At 39.2% G+C, this 23,099-nt stretch overlaps 1 protein-coding gene across 1 annotated transcript in view; it reads left to right on the top strand.

The window, feature by feature from the left end:
• Positions 1–23,099, top strand: part of ASXL3 (ASXL transcriptional regulator 3) — a 180,581-nt gene that overhangs the window by 87,816 nt on the left and 69,666 nt on the right. Inside the window, 2 exon segments of the mRNA XM_021686199.2 lie at positions 7,631–7,748; positions 8,718–8,837. Of these exon segments, the coding sequence (XP_021541874.2) occupies positions 7,631–7,748; positions 8,718–8,837 (238 nt within the window).

The following is a 23,099-nucleotide window of genomic DNA, read 5'->3' as shown; positions in this document are numbered from 1 at the left end:
ATGAAAGATTAAGGAAGGGTGAGTTCTGTGATGATGGGATGTAACATGGTGTGGAACAGAACCTTTCTATGTTGTTGCTGTTGTTTTATTTGACTTCATTATTTACTTAAGGTGGTAGAATTTATTCATAAAGTTGCAGGTATTTTGCCCTCTCTTCTTATCACAAAACAGATACAGTGTTGGTATTTTGCTTTAGCTTTATATGTTTGACCAATACTGTGAAATTCCAAAGGTTTTGTTGCATGATAGCAGTTTCTTGAACATGGGCGTTGACATTTAGCGTAAGAGCAACAATGCAAGTTGGTGGGGCCTGACTCAGCCAGCTGTTTCGTATGTGTGTATTTCTAATTATTTTAGCATTCACAGCATGTGGTATTTTCACATTTTTCAGTGAAAGGCTTATTGCATTCAGTGCATTCTTAAGTTACATTGTTAATGTTGTTTTTCTATTACTATAAAACAGGCATTACTTATTTATGCAAATTCCAAGTTAACACAAAAGCCTGTGATTTGAGGTTTTATTTTATTTTTCATTAGAGTAGAAATGAGAAACCATTCCATTTTTTTAGAGTTATCTGACAAGCTTTCTGTTGAAAAAGTAAAATGTTTATTTAAAGGGTTAGCTTTTTTTTTTTTTTTGGTTTCTTTTTACAGGAGAATATCACAATACATCTCTAGAGAAAAGTATGCTCAGTCCTCATCTTTTGATTTCTTTCCTTTTGCTTAAAGCCAGAATTGTAATTGATGCATGATAGGATCTTTACCTTTCCTGACTGATTTAGCTCTGTTACGTGTTTCCTTTAAAAAATAAGTTTATTTCCAAGTTTAAGCCTGTAAATTTCTTTCATACTGAATAATACCTGGAAATACTAAATTTGGTTAGTACCATGTACCCTGTGGAGCTTGGTCATGTTGGACGTTATATATATGGGCGGCTTAAAGGTACATTCCTTCACAGTAGACTGCATTTACACTTGCCATCTTCTTATTTAAGGTTTTTTTTTTAAGATTTTATTTGTTTATCTGAGAGAGAGAGAGGGCGCACGCTCGCACAAGTGGGGGGAGGGTCAGTGGGAGAGGAAGAAGCAGGCTCCCCGCTGAGCAAGGAGCCAGATGTAGGGCTGGATCCCAGGACCCTGAGATCATGACCTGAGCTGAAGTCAGAGGCTCAGCCAACTGAACCACCTAGACACCCTTATTTAAGTTTTGATGGCGTTTCTTTCTGGATTTGAAATTACAGGATTTAAAGTTGTTCAATAAGATATTCCATTAGCATTTCAAACTATAGCTAAGGCTTGAGTAGTTGGAAAGTACCTCATTGATATCATCCCCCTTAATTTAATCTAGACTGATACAGTAAAACTTATTATATAATGTCAGTGTCAAAATAAAACCATGTTACAGATTGAGCAACAGGGCCACCTCTAGCTAATTGAGACCTTTAGGGTGGAGTAGAAAAAGCCACCTCTCGTAATTTGTCACAACAAAATAAAATCTCCCCTTTCACGGTACCCTTATGCAGAGCAAACCTCCCATGACCATCTAAAGTGACCCTCCTAGTCTTATTTTCTTAATCTATTACATGGCTTTATATTTTCCAAACTGTGGGATATCCAAATTTTAATAATGTTAAGTTCCATTTAACTTCTATTATATTTGTAACATATAATGTAAAACAGGAATTTTCTTGTTCTTCTGGAATTTTAGCTAAAGCTCAAAGCTGAGGACAGCGGGATACAAGTGTACCTGTTGGAAAGAGAGGTGCTAGACACGACCTCAGAGGACTTAGTGAGAGAGGCCAGATGGCCCCGGACCATCCCCCAACAGCCAATATAAAGATAGTTCAGGATTCACTTGAAGGAGCATTAATTAAAGGGATTTTATAAAAGTGGATAGAGCTCTGCTACATCCCCTCTTTCTCGGTGAAAGAAGGTACAGTCTAAGTGAGAGGAAGACTCAGAGAGAAACACTCGTGAGGGGTGGAATTTTCCCAGGAGGGGAACCTGGTACCTCACACACTGTTAGGAGGTGCACGCACACACACACACACACACACACACACAAATATGTATTTATATACATATATGTGATATATACTATATATATATATATATATATAGTTGTAACTGGATAATAGATATATGGTTAACAGTATCTGTATAACTAGATAATGTACACCATACAAATCTAGCAGTTGGCCTTCTGTCTCCCCGAAGATTGTGATGCTGAGTCTATGATAACACTAGGTAAGACAACTTTGACCTGTTCTCCTCATTTTCAACTCCGATCCTGGGGAAGCCAGAAGAAGAGGAAGGAAATGGAGGAAGAGTAAAATCAGGAATTTCTTTGCTAATGAAGTTTTTTTTACCTGAGACATAGGTGTAGCCTGGGGAGAGCAGAAAGAAGACTTCATATTAGACCTCGTGTTTTTAAGCCTGAAAATGAGACTGTATAAATACTTGAAGGCGACCCAAGAAGCTATGTGTTCTATGTAAAATATTGTCCAGAAATGAGAAAGGGAAATTGGTCAGAAATGTGTGAAGGCAATATTAAGAGAATAAAATTATTTCTTGATTGTTTCATGCTGATTTCTGCCTTTTGAATAAACCAGTTATATATATATATATATATATATTTTTTTTTAAAGATTTTATTTATTTATTTGAGACAGAGAGAATGAGGGAGACAGAGAGCACATGAGAGGGGGGAGGGTCAGAGGGAGAAGCAGGCTCCCTGCCGAGCAGGAAGCCCGATGCGGGACTCGATCCTGGGACTCCAGGATCATGACCTGAGCCAAAGGCAGTCGCTTAACCAACTGAGCCACCCAGGCGCCCAACCAGTTATATATTTTAAAGAGAGAAGAGGGCTTTTCTATTTTTATTAAAATTATTTTTAAGAGTTTTTATTTATCCTTAGTAATTATTTACTGAACACCTAGGGTAGCCTAGGTAATCTTCTAGGCACTTGGGGATATGTCAGTGAACAAAAAAAGATGAAAATCGCTGTCTTTCGGAGTCTGTATTCTAGGTTGGGGAAGGGAAGACAAAATGACATCACACGGTATAATATATTTTCCATGGGGGGAAAATAAATTAGAGTGGATGGTGGGGATAGAGAATATGGTGGGAAAAGCAGCAAAGAGTGTGTGATTTGAATGTTTGTGTCCCCCAAAATTCATATGTTGGAATCCTAAGGTTCAATGTGGTGGTATTTGGAGATGTGGTCTTTGGGAGGTGCTTAACTTACGAGCATGGAGCCATTATAAATGGGATCAGTATACTTACAAAAGAGACCCCACCAGAGCTCCCTGGCCCCTGTCAGCCATGTGAGGGTACAACGAGGGAGAAGCCCGCAGTCCAGAGGAGGGGCCCTCACAGGATCACACTGCCACTGTGATCTACCTCCTCCAGCCTCCAGACTGTGGAGACTGAATTTCTGTGGTTTACAGGTTACCCAGCCTGGGGTATATTGTTAGAGCAGCCCAATGGGCTAAGGCAATGAGTAAAGTCTCAAGTATTTGAGGAACTGAGCCGGATGTCCGAGGGAAGAGTGTATCATGCACATAAGAGAATTCATGCAGAGGCTCTGAGGCAGAAGGCTTCCTGGAGTGTTTAAGGACCCCCTTCCCTAAATTGCTCAAAATGTTCAGAACTGTTAGGAAGCTTGTCCAAGGTGTGAGATGCAATGTACTTCGTGCAGTGGGACCTTAAAATGTATTCTGAAGCAGTGCATTAAGGCCAAGGGCGATCCTTTGCTGGAAGACACACTGTGCTTTCTCTTTGCTGGGCCTCTGTCGCATCTTTGGGGCAGAAGTGCTAGAGTGGACCCTGCAGGCTGTGGGGAGAGACTGGGGTTGAGGGGTGCCTTTGTTTTGAACATAAATCTCCTGATCCTAATATAAACCCTTGGCAATCATTTCAGGGAATTCTTTTCCATTTCTGTAATCTTCCTAGTCCTTCTTCCAAGCTACCCCAGCTATTAATTCCTTGAACCACCAAAGACCTTTCCTGATAGAGGTCTTAATACTATTTCTTTCCCTGACTGGAATTTCTGCCATCTTCACATGGCCGGTTCTCTTTGTCATTTGGGGTTTCGTCTCCACTGTCACTTCTCAAGTGATTTTTCTTCCCACCCCAGTTACTCTACCTCCTTGATATGGCATAATTTTCTTAGTGCTTGTATGTGTGTAAAATTGTTATGTTTATTTTCTGTGATTCCTTGTCAGTCTTTGGCTAAAATGTAAAATAAAACAATTTTTTTTTGTCGTTTTCATTACTATGGATCAGCAGTGTACTACCAACAGAGTAAATCCTCAAAAAATGCATTCATTGCCGAATGGGTAAATAATATAAGAAGTAATATTTATTGAATATTTACTATGTGCTACAAATAGCGTTAAATACTGTTCTGTGGATTTCCTATTTAAAACACCTTACCAACGCTATTGTCTTTGTTTCATAGGGACATTTTAATCAAGTAATTTACCCAGCATACTCAGCTGATTATTTCATTCTTTCTCTGACTCTGCAACCCATCACCCCACATAGTCATTAAGATGGCTCTGCACCAGTCCCCAATCTTCTGCAGTTCAGCACATTAGAAGAGGGGGATTTTTACACACCTGTTGGGCAGTGGTCAGACTCATTTGGGGAGGTGAGGTGCATTGGGAATGGTGTGTAGTAGGTCTCAAAGATTGGTGCCCTCAGGCTGAATTTAGCTCAGAGTCATCTTTGTTTTGCCTGGTACTTTGTTTAAAAACAGGAAAACTCACCTAAAAATCCAGTTGTGTTGCATCTCTTGAGTAGTTAACTACCTCCTCCAATGGGGTATGTACTTTTTTCACTCACTTCAGCCTCCCCCTCTGCCATTGTCTTACCCCAATGTCCAAAAAAGCATTGCACATTTTTCAGGGCATTGTGAGGAGACATGCAGCATATGTTTGAGTGGTTGGTGTGCACATAGTTGCAGAAATAGAGTTACACAACCCAAAAACTCATGAACAGCTAGCTTCTTTCCTTGCAGGATGAACACCCTACAGCAAGAGAACAGGAATCACTATAATGTAGGAGCCGCTGTACCGCCTGCCTCATGCCCATGGCAGGTGCCAGAGTTCTCTTGTGTGGAGCCCACACTGTCCCAGACATCTCAGTTACTGAGCTTGTTTTCTCCACCCCCGTTCACATTCTGATCTGCTTGGAAGTTTCCCTAGTGTCCAGAGTCAGATAAACCCTGCTTTCTGGGAAGTGAACTGGAATCTGCAAGTTAGCCTAAAGTGACTGTGGATCTAGTAAATGTGATCGAGATGCCCCTTCTGATAACTGAGCTGTGATGCTCCTCAAGTTTGCCTAGTAGCTTGCTGCTTTCACTGCTGTGACTGGCCTCGTAGGAAACAAAAACTTCCCAGTTTTTGCTGTCTGCCCCTAGAAACGTTATTCAGGGCCAGATATAATGCATGTTTTTCAGAAATAAAACAAAAAGTATGCATATTTTAAATACACTTAAGATAATTTTTTTTAGTATGGTGGTCATTTAGTTTTGGTCACCTATAGATACATTGTTTCATTTCAGCATTTAAAAAATACTGTACTCAGATATATTTGTCCAAATTTCGGAGTAGGAAATACATATTTAGAAAAAATATCATTGATTGGTCTCAATATTGATTAGTACTCCTTTATCCCTACCTTGGCTCCACCTTGATACTATGGGTTATTATTATCTCTGTCATGGTTCCTTTCTGTCCAACTACTAATTTGTCTATAGTAGAGTCCTCTCAGCTCTAAAAGTTGAGGGCAAAATTTTTATTACTTTAATAATTATTTACCACAAATACTATAAAAAGATATGTCATCTTTATGATTCCAGGTTCTAGGTAGGCCCTTTGTTATTTCACCTCTTTTTTTTCTTACCAGTATTTTCAAATATATACCCACCCCAACATAAAATGAATGCTCTTAAAATACCCACTTGGATTGCCAAGGGAAGTAGTTGAAGTGTATGATGTATAGACTCCTAAAAATTAATCATTCTTTGTACAAGTTTTATTGTCTTATATGTGGGCAAAAATGGACTTAATCGTAGTATAAGGCACCGTGTTGCCTCATTCCATTTTATTATTGGATTGATGGGTTAATGTCTATAAAGTGCTCTGAGCTCTTCCACGAGGCTGTAGAGATTTATGCAGTTGTGTACACCTTGATGAAAGAAAGGGTAAATGTCTTAAATATTTTATAGCACACATGCTGTCATTAAATATATTATTGACAGCAAGCTGAAGGTGAGGAGGAGGGCATTTTTGTAACCCTGGTCCCCCACGCAGTGCCTGGTGCTTTCTAAAAGTTCAGTAGATGTCAGAATGGAAGTTAAGTTGCTTGTGTTATCATTAGCCCACAGTATCATTAGTAATCATTAGTAATAGATTTCCCACTTTTCCATCCGGTTCTAAATCTCATCTGAATAGGCCTTCTCTCATTTAAATGGTATTTAATTTTTTACTTCTGTAATTATTTGATTGCTAAATTTTATGATCTACAAGTTGGACATTCAACTAATACCCTTAGCAAATAAAATGACATTGTTTCTGACAGCAGGGGATATACAGCCAAGGCAGGTTTTAGGAGGTTGTGACAACTTCTAGTCGAAGAACGTTAATCAAGTAACTGAGTTGTTATAAAATTGGTAGAAATGACACAAAAGCCAGGAATAAAAATGTTTGAGGCTGTCTGTGGTCAGTCTTTTCACCTTTTGAGGAGTTTTAGCATCCCTGTGACTGTGAATTTAATGTCTCTTCAGTTTCGTGTGCTGAAGACCCTTTTTATTACAGGTAATTTTCTGTGTAAAGCGATCTGCTAGATAAGCTGTATTTCAAAACTTTTAAATGTCTTTTATTACATTATCATCACCGTGGTTGATTCATTTATGAAACACAAAGCACTCCCATTTGGAGAGATTTATGCTCATCTCAATTTTTTTTTCCCCTGGATTTGCCAGAATGCCGTCATGTTCGTGTTCTGAAGGTTAATGCCCAAAGTCAAGCAGACAGAAGCCAAGTGCTGCAAGGTTTCCAAGATTAGGACTGATTCCCTTCACAGAAATAAATGATTCCTGCCATGTTCAGTGATTTTGTGCAGCGCGCTCCCCACGGCTGAGTGAGTGCATCAATATTATAGTCCTTACCTGCTGTACATACTGATGACACTCAGTGTTAACTTGATTGACCGAGCAGTGCACTGGGGAGGACGCACCTGCAAGAGAAGTGCAGACACATCTATTTTTATCCTGGTCTCGAAACATTTATTTTACATTTATTTTACTTGGGAGTCATGGTTTCAAGTTCCATGGGCTCCCAAGCCACACGGCTAAGGTAGAACAAACCTTTAAGCGCTGCTTTGTTTTCAGAATTATACTCCAAATGGTCTCAGGTTGCTGCCCTTTGCCAAAGCCTGATTTTCTGCTTTTGAGGGAAAATGACATGAAGTTGACTATTGAGAGTCAGGACCAATTAGTGACTCTGGAATTTAAGTCTCTTAAGAGGTTGTAGCTAATGATGGGCAAGTGGATCATTTAATTCCATTATGAGAAATCATTTTGGCTATATTTTTACGTTACATTTTATTATCATGTTTTGTAGGCTTTGAGGCAGCAGCAGAAGAGAAGAAATGGAGTCTCAATGATGGTAAACAAGACTGTCCCGCGTGTTGTTTTGACACCATTAAAGGTGTCTGATGAGCAGTCGGATTCGCCTTCAGGTAAAGAGCTAAAATATTGTATGCTTGGCCAGTTTCTTCCCGGAGGAGACTTCTTCACTGAGAGAGATGTCACGAATTTTCTCTACAACTGAATAATATTTCTACTTGAGGTTTCATTTTAATTTTTTTATACTTTTGACTCTTTCGGGGAGTCCAAAATAATAGGGCATTTCACTCTTAATAAATAAATAAATAAATAAATAAAAGGCACCAGCTCGCTCATCATCAAAGGACTTCATTTGCTAATGTCAATAGGTGTAAGAAAATGTGTGGTACTGCTCCTTGGATTTTTTTGTTGTTGCCTTGGCTTTTGTTTGAATGTTGAACTTTAATGGTGGACCACATGCTGATGTGTAATGCCATCAAAAACAGTTCTTCCGTGAGTGTGAATTTGTTTTTCAGTCTTCTGCTGCAAAATCAGGCCCTTTATTAGTTTCTGTGTTCTGGGAACATTCTCACCTCAGTGAAGCCCTGACCTTTTCTTCTAATTTACCTTCTGTCACTTTATCAGCTCTGTACCATTCTATTTATTATAGATTGATGTTTGCATTTTCTGTTCCTGTTTCCACGTAAAGTTATTTAGAAAGGTATGATCTCTCCTTCTCTTCAAGTTTCTCTTCTTCCTTCACGTTTCTATCTCTGTCTTGCATCGTCTCTAAACTGTATAGAATTGTCAAAGCTTATCTGTGTGTTTTTACAAAAGATCTGAGTGTTTCTTTTAAAAGCTATCAGATCAGTGAATGTGTTTTTGACTCCACTATTAGGCCATCTGTTCTTGCTTTTTGTTGTTTGATTGATTTATTGGGCTTTTCTCTTTATACCCAGCAGAGGAATCAGATTGTGGCCAAAGGTAGTGAATTAACTTATAGAAAAGGAGATTATATCTATGGTTTTTGAAATAATTTTAGATTTTTCTTTTCAAGGACAGCAAGAGGAAGATAATGACATAATAACTATTTCCTTTTTTAGGATCCGAATCTAAAAATGGTGAAGCAGACAGTTCAGATAAAGAAATGAAACATGGGCAAAAATCTCCCACTGGAAAACAAACAAGTCAGCACTTAAAACGATTAAAAAAGTCTGGTTTGGGTGAGTGTTCAATAGACTATGACATTTCACATTTTAGAGATTTATATCTTTTTCAAGGAAATGATGGAAAATTCTTAGAACAAATGTTTTAATGGTTTAACAAGGAAACTTAAAAATCTTCCCAGTTTATCGAAACCAAAAAGGATACCAAATAAGAAAATACAGTTCCAAGAGATTGGGCTTAATTTGCAAATGATATTATTGGGTAAAGGTAGGAGATTTAAAGTGATCACTGTATTCAAGAAATGATCTGCCAAGTCATGGTTTTATCTACCGTGCCATGTTTTGTTCCTGCAACTGGATTTCAGTTTATTGGAATATACTGTATTGGGAGGGAAAATGCAACTTTTGGTAAAGAGTTCATTCAGCCGTCAGGGACATTGTCATTGGGGTCTGCTTCAGTAAAGCTGCTGTGCTTTGCTTGTCATCCGTGCTGCTTGAAATATTCAGTAGTGCTTGTCGGAAAAACAGTGTGAAATTGCTGAGAAGTGTAGGAGACACCGTCCCTAGGTCCTGCAAGTCAGCACCAGCTTTTCTTCTGCAGATTTCCTTCCTGATCACTTGTGTCAGGAACTCAACAGCAGCATTCAGGGAAAATGTAACATGAGAATTAAAGAGACAAAAATAAACATACCCAGGGCTGAACATTGTAATTCTCTACCGAACCTGCCTCGTTGGATGTCTGGACCTACTGGCTTCATTTCTCTCTCTCAGTTATTTCACCTCTGAGGAAGGGTAATGATAATGACCTGGATCATTGTAATGTTTTATAAAATGGTTGGTGGAAACTACAATGTTACTGACCTGAACTTTATTATTGGTTCTACCATGTACTTTCTTGACAACTTAGGGCAATTCTTATTTGCAGTTCATCTGTTTATAAAATTCAAGCAAGAGTTTTACTTTCTCTGTCTCTGTCTCTCTCTCTCTCTCTATATATATATATATATAGAGAGATAGTTATATATAGTAAAGGTTTACTGATTGCCTATTGTATACCAGGAATTTTGCTAAATCCTGGGAGCATGCTTTCAATAAAAAGTCTTTGAATAGAATTTATATATCCTTAGATAAGATCTCTTTAGGGAGGCAGAATTTATTTGTGTTTTACATTCTTGGCATGGAGCATAATTACCTCTTTTGCATTATTTCCAAGGCTAAATAATTTTATAATCTTTGTGTAGCCCAAAATGTATGCATGTGTGTTTGTATATAACCTCACTTACAGATACACTGTTGTGATTTTTTTCTAGTCTTTTGGGGGTTGTAAAGTAAGTACTTTAATAGGAGTAGCTTCTAAAATAGAAAACTATAATGGGAGAGTGATATGTAAAGAATGTACTAAAAAAAGCCATGTTATGATACCCTAAGTAATTTAAAAGTCAGTGACCTTCGGATAAAAATGGCCTGCTACCAACGTCAGTGAAGTCAGTGCCGTATCATGAATTAAAAAAAAAAAAAATCAAGGCACAGGGGCCTCCCTATTTAATTACTTGGCTAACTTCAGGATTGGGAGTCAAGAAGAGTGTGTATTATGTCCTCAGGATCCTGTCAGGTGTTCCGGTCTTTAGTCAGGAGCTCTTGTATTCTAACTGTTGTTACCGAGAAGCCCTGCGTGGCAATAACCATCTTACATGTTAAAACTGTATTGTCAGAGTATTTCAGCTGACTTGTTAGCAAAGTAAAAAGTTGATAAAGGAGACCACTGTGTTCATTTTAACCTGCTTTTTTTTTTTTTTAAAGACTGCAAAGTAATAGAATAATGAAGCTACCTTAGTGAAGGGATGTAGAAGTGAAATCATAGTCACTGCCCATATTTAATGCAATGGTCTAGGTACCTCATCTCGTCTAGTACTGCCTTCAATTATGTACAGTAGAATTATTCCCATTTTTCAGCTGAAGAAACTGAGGCCCAGAGGGTGTTAAGGAGGTTTCCCATAAATGACATGGCTAAGATACTAGCCAAGGCATAGCTAGCTCCAAGGTCTAAACCGTTATCTTGGGGGTCCAAATGTCGTGTCATCCAGCCCATACCACAGACCTGCAGGCACCACTGAGGAGCGGCAGGGTGCTCTGTGACGTCACAAGTCCACCGTAAGCGTTAAAATGCAGATTCACTAGTTACCCATAGAAGAGAGGCCTAGCAACTCTGATTTCCTGTCTGATCCTGTAAAATCAGGGCAGATGGAAGAAGAAGATGGGACTTAAAATAAGTCAATTAAGGTAAAAAACTGCCAAAGAGAAGCTGAAGGTGATTACTAGGAAGGAGATGGGAGTGATGCCTAAGCAGCAAGCAACTGGGGGGAGTGGCTTAATCTGTGCCAATGAAGTCAGTGGGGCTTATGAAACTTCCAGTAGAGGCCCAGCACTGTAAAATAAAAAGTGAAAAAATGGAAGAATGAAATGAAAGAAAGAGCCTTAAATGTAACCATTTCTAGACAATGCCCCATGTCTCTTTTAGAAAGTAGTATGTTTGATGTTCTATGACCTTAGGAATCTTACAGAGTAAAAGAATCTCAATGCTGTGAAGCATTTTCAACTCGGAATGGTATTTAAGATTCCTTAAGGCATATTTATTTATATTTTGCTCTCCCCTCTTTGCCATTAAGTTGTTAATTCCTTGGGTACAGTGACCTTCCTGTCTGTCTTTGAGGTCCTCACCACACCCATTATGCCCTTCTCGTTTAGTAGGTGCTGGATGAGTTTTGAATGAATTATGTTTAAGTAGCTGAAGGGATAGTAAGTTGGATGAATGAGGCATCCTGTAGGTTTCAGCATGCTTACACACCCTTAAATAAAAGTGGTCCTATGCTCCCGGGGAGGGTCATTCTTGTATAGCTGCAGATACAATGCAAAGAAAGAAGAACCCAGGCAACACCCAGGAGCCAACCAGACAGGGAGAGCTGGTTCTCCCCTGTGTTTTCCCCATCAGGGTTAGACGTCTAATTCATACAGTTTTAGAAATATGCTTTGAACCACATCATTGCCTTCTCTAGGTAGAGGTAACTGTATATAACTCCTAACCTGTTGAAACCATTCTGAATTAAAACCAATGGTGTAAATCTTTTCTAACTTAAATTGGTAACCCTGAAACTAAATCCAAAGGTTAAAATCAGAGGTTAGGGTGTAAGTCTAAATTGTCATCCTTATTGTGAGATTTCCCTAACAGGATATAAAATACTTCTCATTGTCCCCTAAGTACTTTCTTTTGGTCTGTGGCAATTACTCAGTCAAACTGCAGGCTAGTCACCCTATTCAGGTATAGATTTCACTTGGGTCTTGGACTCTCATGCATGTAGCCCAGGGCCTGGTGCACTTCCCTGAGGACACTGTGGGAAGAACGCACCATAAACCTCCTTCAGGTCCCTTCATATGCCAGTTTCCCTGGAGAAGGTGAGGAGCACACAATAAAAAATTACCAGGGGGCGCCTGGGTGGCTCAGTTGGTTAAGCGTCCGACTCTTGGTTTCAGCTCAGGTCATGATCTCAGGGTCATGCACTCAGTGGGAAGTCTGCTTGAAGATTCTCTCCCTCTGCCCCTCACCTCACTTGCTCTTTCTCTCTCTCTAAAACAAATAAATAAATCTTTTTAAAAAATCTTTGAACTTTTGTATCCCTCAGTCATTCTAGTTCTTCTGATGGTGATCTTGAAACTTTTATGAGAAATATATCACTTAGCATGGGAACCCATTACTTCTAACATAGTTTTTTGTTTGTTTGTTTGGTTTGGTTTGGTTGTTCTTGTCCAGGGTTATGTATGAAAATTATGACACTATTTCTACGAGTAGCTCTCTGATTGAATAGACATGGTAACAGAGTGAGTGGGTGCAATTGAATAAATTAATGGGTCTAAAGACTATTTCTCTAATGATGTGAAAATAAAAATACGTCTGTTACCCATTTTTACATCATACATGGTAGAAACACTATTCTGATAAGCATACAAACAAATGCTAACAATATCTACTGGCTCTTTTGTCAAAGGTCTTGCAAATTAGTATCACAGTAAATATTAGATCACCAAGTAAAAAGGCAGTAGAAACCGCAGCTGGTGAGAAGAAAGGTTGGTGACGGCTGAAAATAGGGTTTGAAAGATATGTTTTCTTGCCTCATTAGTTTCTCCTGGCCTTAGCAAAAGATGGAACTCATTTTAAACCTACCCCTATGGAGCTTTCTGAGCTAACCCTGCTACATTTTCATCTCATGGTCTTCAGGGCACTTACAGGATGGGTTGTAAACATTTTAAAAAGTTGTTTAATGATATTCTCTCCTTCCACTTGTTTTGTATTAATTTCTCACATTTTTCCCTAACTGAAATGTAAGTTCCTTGAATTAGGGGTCATTGAGCTAAACCAGTTTTTAATTACACTTTTTCCTACCTGGTCACACAGTAGGAGTTTAAAAAGGACTTGCTAAACAAATCTAAGCTTCTAATGGATTATCTCTAAGGGGTTTTTAATGAATGTCTTTACTGAGCCCAACTTCTAGGATTCATGCCAGTGTATTTTATTCGGTTTAATCTTTTTGTAGTGAAAAATTACAACTTTGCTGGTTCATAAAATGTTATATACTTTAAAAATTAATGCAAGAAAATTAAAATAAAATTTGAATAATATCCCTAAATCCTATCATCCAAAATAATTTTCTGTGTTGTATAAACATGATTTGACATCTTTTTTTATAAGCATATACATATAACACTCAGTGCTCATCACAAGGAGGGCCCTTCTTAATACCCATCACCCATCCAGCCCATCCCGCTTCCCACCTCCCCTCCAGCAACCATCAGTTTGTTCTTAATAGCTAAGAGTCTCTTGTGGTTTGCCTCTCTGTCTCTCTCTCTCTCTTTTTTCTTTCCCTTCTGTTCATCATTTTTGTTTCTTAAATTTGACATATGAATGAAATCATATGGTATTTGTATTTCACTGACTAAATTATTTTGCTTAACATAATACACTGTGCTCCATCTGTGTCTTTGCAAATGGCAAAATTTCATTCTTTTTGATGACTCAGTAATATTCCATCATATGTACGTAACACTTCTTTATCCATTCATCAGTCAATTGACATTTGGGCTCTTTCCATATTTTGGCTATTGATAATGCTGCTATAGACATTGGGTGCACGTGCCCCTTTGAATCAGTATTTTTGTATCCTTTGAGTAAATACCTAGTAGTGCAATTGCTGGGTCAGAGGGTAGCTCTATTTTTGACTTTTTGAGGAACCTGCATACTGTTTTCCAAAGGGGCTGCACCAGCTTGCATTTCCACCAGCAGTGTAAGTGGGTTCCCCATCAGCTAAGGCCGATGTCAAAGAGGTTGCTGCCTGTGTTCTCCTCTAGGATGTTGATGGATTCCTGTCTCACATTTAGGTCTTTAATCCATTTTGAATTTATTTTTGTATATGGTATAAGAAAGTGGTCCAGTTTCATTCTTCTGCATGTGGCTGTTCAGCTTTCCCAATACCATTTGTTGAAGGGACGTTTTTCTATTGGGTATTCTTTCCTGCTTTTTCAAACATCAGTTGACCATATAGTTGTAGGTCCATTTCTGGGTCTTCTATCCGGTTCTGTTGATCTGTGTGTGTGTGTTTGTGCCAGTACCATGCTGTCTTGATGATGACAGCTTTGTAATAGAGCTTGAAGTCTGGAATTTTGATGCTTCCAGCTTTGCTTTTCTTTTTCAAGATTGCTTTGGCTCTTCAGGGTCTTTTGTGGTTCCATACAAATTTTAGGATTGTTTGTTCTAGCTCTGTGAAAAATGCTAGTGGTATTTTGATAGGGATTGCATTAAATGTGTAGACAGCTTTGGGTAGTATAGAATTCTAACGATATTTTTTCTTCTAATCCATGAGCGTGGAATGTTTTTCCATTTATTTGTGTCATCTTCAGTTTCTTTCATAAGTGTTATTGAACACTTAGTTTCTATAGAACACTTACAGAACACTGTAGATTTTAAAGATTTTATTTATTTATTTGACAGAGAGAGAGACACAGCGAGAGAGGGAACGCAGGGGGAGTGGGAGAGGGAGAAGCAGACTTGCCGTGGAGCAGGGAGCCCGATGCGGGGCTCAATCCCAGGACCTGGAATCATGACCTGAGCCGAAGGCAGACGCTTAACGACTGAGCCACCCAGGCGCCCCAGAACACTGTAGATTTTAGAGTACAAATCGTTTACCTCTTTGTTTAGGTTTATTCCTAGGTATCTTTTTTTTTTTTTTTTAAAGATTTTACTTATTTATTTGACAGAGAGAGAGAGCACACAAGCAGGGGGAGCAGCAGAGGGAGAGGGAGAAGCAGGCTCCCCACTGAACAGGGGCCAATCCAGGGCTCGATCCCAGAACTCTGGGATCATGACCTGAGCTGAAGGCAGATGCTTAACTGACTGAGCCACCCAGGCACCCCCCTAGGCATCTTACTGTTTTGGGTGCAATTGTAAGCAGGATCAATTCCTTGATTTAACTTTCTGCTGCTTCATTATTGGCGTATAGCAATTCCACAGAGTTCTGTATGTTGATTTTGTATCCTGTGACTTTACTGAATTAACGTATCAGTTCTAGCAATTATTTAGTGGGGTCTTTTTTAAAAATATTTTATTTATTTATTCAAAAGAGAGAGCACGAGAGGGGCAGAGGGACAAGCAGACTCCCCGCTGAGCAGGGAGCCTGACACGAGCCTGGATTGTGGGACCTGAGCTGAAGGCAGACACTTAACCGACAGCCACCCAGGTGCCCCTTGGTGGAGTTTTTTGGGTTTTCTACATAGAGTATCATGTCATCTGTGAATAGTGACAGTTTGACTTCTTCCTTGCTGATTTGGATGCCTTTTATATCTTTGTGTTGTCTGATTGCTGAGGCTAGGATTTCTAGTACTGTTTTAAATAACAATGCTGAAAGTTAACTAGTATAATTCTCAGGAACATCCCTGTCTTGTTCCTGACCATAGAGGAAAAGCTTTCAGTTTTTACCTATTGAAGATGATTTTAGCTGTGGGTCTTTCATATATGGCCTTTATGATGTTGAGGTATATTCAATCCGTCCCTACTTTGGTGAGGGTTTTTATCAAGAATGGATGCTGTACTTTGTCAGATGCTTTTTCTTCATCTATTGAGAGGATCATATGGTTCTTATCCTTTTTTTTTTATTAATGTGGTGTATCACATTGATTGATTTGCAGATATTAAACCACCCCTGCAGCCCAGGAATAAATCCCACTTGATCTTGGTGAATAGTTCTTTTAATGTACTGTTGAATTTGATTTGCTAGTATCTTTTTGAGAATTTTTGCATCCCTGTTCATCAGGGATATTGGCCTGTAATTCTTTTTAGTGGAGTCTTTGTCTGGTTTTGGAATCAAGGTAATGCTGGCCTTGTAGAATGAGTTTCGAAGTTTTCCTTCCATTTCTATTTTTTGGAACAGTTTCAGAAGAATAGGTATTAATTCTTCTTGAAATGTTTGGTAGAATTCCCCTGGGAAGCCATCTGGCCCTGGACTTTTGTTTGTTGGGAGATTTTTTATTACTCTTCTAATTTCTTTGCTGTTTATGGGTCTGTTCAAATTTTCTGTTTCTTCCTGGTTCAGTTTTGGTAGTTTATATGTTTCTAGTAATTTATCCATTTCTTCCAAATTGCCCAATTTGTTGCCATATAATTTTTCATAATATTCTTTTATAATTGTTTGTGTTTCTGTGGTGTTGGTTGTGATCCCTCCTCTTCAATTTGTGATTTTATTTATTTGGGTCCTTTCTCTTTTCTTTTTGATAAATCTGGGTAGGAATTTATCTATTTTATTAATTCTTTCAAAAACCAGCTCCTAGTTTCATTGATCTGTTCTACTGTTTTTGTTTTGTTGTTGTTGTTGTTGTTTCTATATCATTTATTTCTGTTCTAATCTTATTTCCCTTCTGCTGGCTTTAGGCTTCATTTGCTGTTTGTTTTCTAGTTCCCTTAGGTGTAAGGTAGTTTGTGTATTTGAGACTTTTCTTGCTTCTTGAGGTAGGCCTTTATTGCTATATAGTTCCCTCTAAGACCACTTTTCCTGCATCCTAAAGGTTTTGGACCATTAAACTTTCATTTTCAGATGTTTCCATGTATTTTTTTTTTATTTCTTCTTTACTTTCCTGGTTAACTCATTCATTCTTGAGTAGGATGTTCTTTAGATTCCTTGTATTTGTGGTCTTTCCAAATTTTTTCTTGTGTTTGACTTCAAGTGTCATAGCCTTATGGTCAGAAAATATGCATGGTATGATCTCAGTCTTTTTGTATTTGTTGAGGCCTGATTTGTGACTCAGTATGTGATCTCTCCTGGAGAATGTCCCATGTGCACTCGAAAAGAATGTGTATTCTGCTTTTTTAGGATGAAATGTTCTGAATATATCTGTGAAGTCCATCTGGTCTGGTGTGTCATTCAAAGCCATTGTTTCCTTGTTGATTTTCTACTTAGATGATCTGTCCATTGCTGTAAGCAGGGTGTTAAAGTCCCCTGTTATTATTGTATTAATATCGATTAGTTTCTTTAGGTTGGTTATTAATTGATTTATATATTCAGGTGCTCCCATGTGGGAGGCATAAATATTTACAATTCTTAGATCTTCTTGTTGGATAGATCCCTTTATTATGTTATAGTGCCCTTCTCATCTCTTGTTACAGTCTTTGGTTTAAAATCTAGTTTGTCTGATGTAAGTATGACTACTCTGGCTTTCTTTTGATGGCCATCAGCATGATAAATAGTTCTCCATGCCATCACTTTCCATATGCAGGTGTCTTTAGGTCAAAAATGAGTCTCTTGTAGGAAGCATTTGGAAGGGTCTTGTTTTTTGTTTGTTTGTTTTTTGTTTTGTTTTTTATCCATTCTGATACCCTATGTCTTTTGAGTGGAGCATTCAGTCCATTTACAGTCAGTGATGTTGATAGATGTGAACTTAGTGCCATTGTATTAACTGATAAGTTATTGTTTCTGGACATTTTCTCTGTTCCTTTTTAGTCTTTGTTGTTTTTGATCTTTCTTTCCCTCTCAGAGTCCCCTTTAATATTTCTTGCACGGCTGGTTTAGTGGTCACGAACTCCTTTAGGTTTTGTTTGTCTGGGAAACTCTTTATTTCTCCTTCTATTCTGAATGACAGCCTTGCTGGATAAAGTGTTCTTGGCTACATATCTTTCCCATTCAACACATTGATTATATCATGCCACTTTCTTCTGGCCTGCCATGTTTCTGTGGAGAGGTCTGCTGCTAAGCTTATTTGTCTTCCTTTGTAAGTTAGGGATTTCTTTCCCTTGTTATTTTTAGGATTTTTTCCTTATCTCTATATTTTGCAAATTTTACTACGATATATCTTGGTGCTGTCCTGATTTTGTTGATTTTGATGAGAGTTCTCTGTGCCTCCTGGAATTGGATGTCTGTTTCCTTCCCCAGTTTAGGGAAGTTTTTAGCTATAATTTGCTCCAGTAAACCTTCTGCCCCCTTTACTCCTCTCTTCTTCTTCTGGGACTCCTATGATACGAATGTTATACTTTATGGAGTCACTGAGTGGCCTAAGTCTACATTCATGATTCGGTATTCTTCTTTCCCTGTTCTTTTCAGCTTCATTATTTTCCATAATTAGTTCTTCTGTATCACTTATTTGTTCTTCTGTTTCTTCCATCCTTGTAGTCATTATATCCAGTCAGTTTCACATTTCGGTTATAGCATTTTATTTTTATTTTTTGGCCTGACTTTATATCTCTGCGGTAAGGGACTTCCTGGTGTCTTCTGTTTTTCTCAAGCCCAACTAGTGTCCTTATGATTTTTATTTTAAATTCTAGTTCAGACATATTACTTATATCTGTTTCAATTAGATCCCTGGCCGTGACCTTTTCTTTTATTTGGGATGAATTCCTCCATCTTGGCATCTTGTCTAGGTCTCTGTCTTCTTCTGTGTGTAAGGAAAGCCTGTTATGTTTCCTGCTCCTCAGAACAATGGCTTTATTAAGAAGAGGTCATATGCTGTCCAGAGTCTGGTACTTCAGGAAGTGTTTCTGGTGAATACTGTGTGCACTCTGCTGCTGTGTTTTGGCTGCTCTTTCCCTCAGGTCAGTTGTCTGCAGAATTCCTACTTGCCTACAGTGAGAAGTGTTTAGATCTCATCCAGAGTGTGGCAAGTTTTACCTAAGTGTGTGCTGGATCTGCTTGTTAAAAGAGGCCTGATCCTATTTCCAGCAGAGCTGAAGCTCTCCTGTGGTCAGTAGACCTGGTGCTTTGGCAGGGTTGTGGGGGTTATGTGGTCTTCTGGGGGAGGGGCCTGCTGCTCTGGCTCTCAGACTCACTTGCCCTGGTAAAGAAGCATCTGCAGAGCGCAATGGGGTGAGGCTTGGTGTAAGTGTGGGTGCTGTGCTGCTCACTGAAGCCCGTCCATGTTGATGGGTTAAAATGGCATCAGCCCCTCTCCCTTGTCCCCAGGGACGGACACCTATTGCTGTCCAGGAAGCCTTCACAGAAGAGCAAATAGTCTCCCCTCGTGTCCCAGGCATCCCTCGGATTCCTGCCTTCGCTCCATCCATGTCTGGGCCATCTGCTCGACCCGCAACACAGTGCATGTGTGTTTGATCTCAGGCACACCGGCTGTTTCAAAACTCCAAACTTTAGTGACCCAATGCAGCATGGACCTTGCACTGGTTGTCTTGGGGAGGGTCTAGCTGTGCTGGGGCTGGCGCCACTCTGTCCCCGAAGGGCAGTCACACCAGTGCACAGGAGCTTGCAGTTCAGAGTAAAGTACAGCAAAAAGCATGAGTTTAGGTTAGACGCCCCCAGATGTCTCTGGGCTTCTGCTAATGAATAGGACGGTACAACAGCACCTGCTGGCTCTTTTATCTCCTAAAAGGCAGAGCCACCTCGCCCAGATGCACTATAAGAAGGGGGAAAAGTCTCTCCCAGTGTATCCCAGAGGATCCTCAGATTGCGCCATCTACTCCTGGGCCTCTGGCCTCCTTCTCCATGGGAGCGCCTGCCTTTACACCCCCCAGGCTCCACACCAGCCATAGCATGGAACTCTAAAACTCCAGTCTTTGAGCTCCAGTGGTTGTAAACACTCCACATAATCAGCCCCCTTGTTTTCCCAGTCAGTGGCTTTAGGGAGAAGTCTTTCTTGTGTGATCCCCTGTGCATTGCTTGCTCGCTGGCACTCTCTCTTCCTCTCCTCTCTCTGCAATCAAGGCTTCTTCCCCTTTGCAGCAGACACGATCCTTTTCTCGCCAAATCATATCTCTGTACCCCCTACCCTCCACACTGTGGCCTCTTCTCTCCCTCTAGTTGTGCAGCTTCTTCTGTCGGTCCTCAGATCAGTTCCTTGGGTGTTCAGAATGATCCAGTATTTATCTAGCTGTGTTGGAGGTATGAGGCAAGCATAGGGTTCTCCTACTACTCTGCCATCTTTATTTCATTTCTGGAGGCTGAAAGTCTGAGATCGGGGTGCCAGCAGAGTCAGGTGAAGGCCCTCTTCTGAGTCAGACTTCTCTTATCCTCTCCTGGTGGAAGAAAGTGATTTGACATCTCTTATTGTGTATCTATAGCCAGAGATCATCTTGGAAAAACTGTATGAACCATTTTAATTAAAAGTACTAAGTTTAATTAATTTTAGCTGAATAATAAAAAAGTAAAACCAAAAAAAATAAATTGCTGAACATTGCCACGAGATACATTCATATCTAAAAGTTCTCTCCAAAGGTATTAAAATATGAAAAACTGAAGTAAGAGTGATTATTTTTTTGATTACTCATTACAACTTTGGACAATCTATTATGAAGGGTGTATGAATTATTACAATTACAGACCCTCCTACCTCCATGTTTTTGTTAGTTTCGTTATTTTTAAACATCAAGGTTGCTAACATTTATGTTCTGTTTTATAACCGTAATCCCCATAGTTCTTTAACCTCAGTACTATGTTTTAATGGATTCACTGCTACCTGATAAACTCATTCATTATACAGATACTTCATTTGTGAAGGCTATGTTGAATCACACTGTAGATGATTTGCTTTTGTCCTATGATAAATTTTTTTTTCCCCCTTGGACTGAATCTTTGAAAGCCTGTTTTTCTCTGAGCTCTTTTAGAATCATTCCTCTCTAATTTCTTTGAGACAATGAAGAATTCTTTCGTTTTGAACTCTTTTTGTATTTCTTTGGGTAGTTCCTCTTGTAACAAAAGACCCTGGTCTGCCTCTTGCCTGGGCTCCTTCCCTCCGGGTGAGTGTTATGTCTGTGTCTCTGTGTTTTGTACATTTTATGCCTAAATCCTCTTTGGGTGGAAATAGGAGTTTTTAAGCCTGCAGACTACCCATTGATCAACAAGTACACCAGAGTCTGCAGCTGTTACTCAGATTGGTGGTCTTTGAACTACCTTTGGTCAAAATAATGGAGAATTTCCCTGATCCTGATTGGACATACTCCCCATGATTTTTATCATGAGGTCAGCCTAGTCTCTTCTTGTATGGCCTAGACTCTCAGTGTGGTAATTTGGCAACTGATACTTCTCTTCCGTCCTTCTATGGACTTCAGCTACTGTATTCTCTCTGGTGTCCAGGAATTAGATGCTAAAATGACATCTTTTTCTTCCTCTGAATGCTGTAGGGAGATGAGGTACCAGCTCTAATGAGATAAGACGATCAGATATAATTGGATTGTTCTTAAGCCAATTAGGAGTAAGTGTGTAAGGATAATTAAAATGGGATTAAACATCCTGTGTGGGTACAAATTTAGCAATAAGTTCATCTGCTCTGTCTTTGTTCCAAAATTATGGAACGTGTTCTTGCTTAGTTGGGCATCTTTGAACTCTTTTGGGTTTGTCATTAAAGATTATGTACCTCTCTGAATATTCTTTTATCAATGATACTCTTAAAGACTTTTTAAAAAAATTTATTTATTTGCCAGAGAGAGAGAGAGAGACAGGGAGAGAGGGATCACAAGCAAGGGGGCGTGTGAGAGGGAGAAGCAGGCTTCCCGCTGAGCAGGGAGCCTGAGGCGGGGCTCAATCCCAGGACCCCGGGATCATGACGTGAGCTGAAAGCAGACACTTAACGACTGAGCCACCCAGGCACCCCATGATATTCTTAAAGATTTTGAACCATACTAAATAGTAACCTACAGCATAAGTCCTGCTTTTCACATTGCTTATAATATATGTTTCAAAGTCTTACAATATTCTTATTTCCCCAGCACTCTCCCATCAGAATCACTCTTGGTAAATGACCTCAACTCCTTCATTTGAGATTATTTAGTCATAAATGAGAATTAAACAGACTCCTTTCCTATATTTCGCAACATTTCTGTCTCTAGGTTTTGCCTTTGCCTTCACTGCTGAGAAAAGAAGCTTCTCCCTAATTCTGCTCTCCTTGTGGTCTTTGTTTTTTTTTCCAGCTGTGAAATACTTTAAACATATAGAAAAATACAGATGCTAATAAAGCAGACACCAGGTACCTATCTCCTTGACTAAACAAATGTTAGAGTTTGTCAGATTTGCTTTAGATTTTTTAAATGATACAACTTTTGTACTTTTTTGTGTCATATTGTTTGATAATTTTTTTCTCTTTTTAAAATTTTTATTATGTTCAGTTAGCCAACATATAGAGTACATCATTAGTTTTTGATGTAGTGTTCAACAGTTCATTAGTTGCATATAACACGCAGTGCTCATCACCACACGTGCCCTCCTTAATAACCATCACCCAGTTACCCCCACCCCCACCCCGCCTCCCTTCTGTAACCCTCAGCTTGTTTCCCGGAGTCCACAGTCTCTCACGGTTTGTCTCCCTCTCTGATTTCTTCCCATTCAGTTTTCCCTTCCTTCCCCTGTGGTCCTCTGCACTATTCCTTATGTTCCGCATATGAGTGAAACGATATGATAATGACTTTCTCTGCTTGATTTATTTCACTTAGCATAATCCCCTCCAGTTGCATCCATGTGGATGCAAATGGTAGGTATTCATCCTTTCTGATGGCTGAGTATATTCCATTGTATGTATGAACCACATCTTCTTTATCCATTCATCTGTTGAAGGACATCTCGGCTCCTTCCACAGTTTGGCTATTGTGGACATTGCTGCTATGAACATTGGGGTACATGTGCCCCTTCTTTTCACATCTGTGTCTTTGGGATAAATACCTAGTAGTGCAATTGCTGGGTTGTAGGGTAGCTCTATTTTTAATGTCTTGAGGAACCTACAAAACTAAGAGTCCCATGGAATGGGAGAAGATAATTTTTTTCTCTTATACTGTTCTTGTTTGTCCTTATTTTG

The sequence above is a fragment of the Neomonachus schauinslandi genome, chromosome 14 (assembly GCF_002201575.2).
Source record: "Neomonachus schauinslandi chromosome 14, ASM220157v2, whole genome shotgun sequence".
NCBI lineage: Eukaryota > Metazoa > Chordata > Mammalia > Carnivora > Phocidae > Neomonachus > Neomonachus schauinslandi.
The sequence above is the reverse complement of the archived record's forward strand: the minus strand, read 5'-3'. Positions and strand labels throughout refer to the sequence as shown.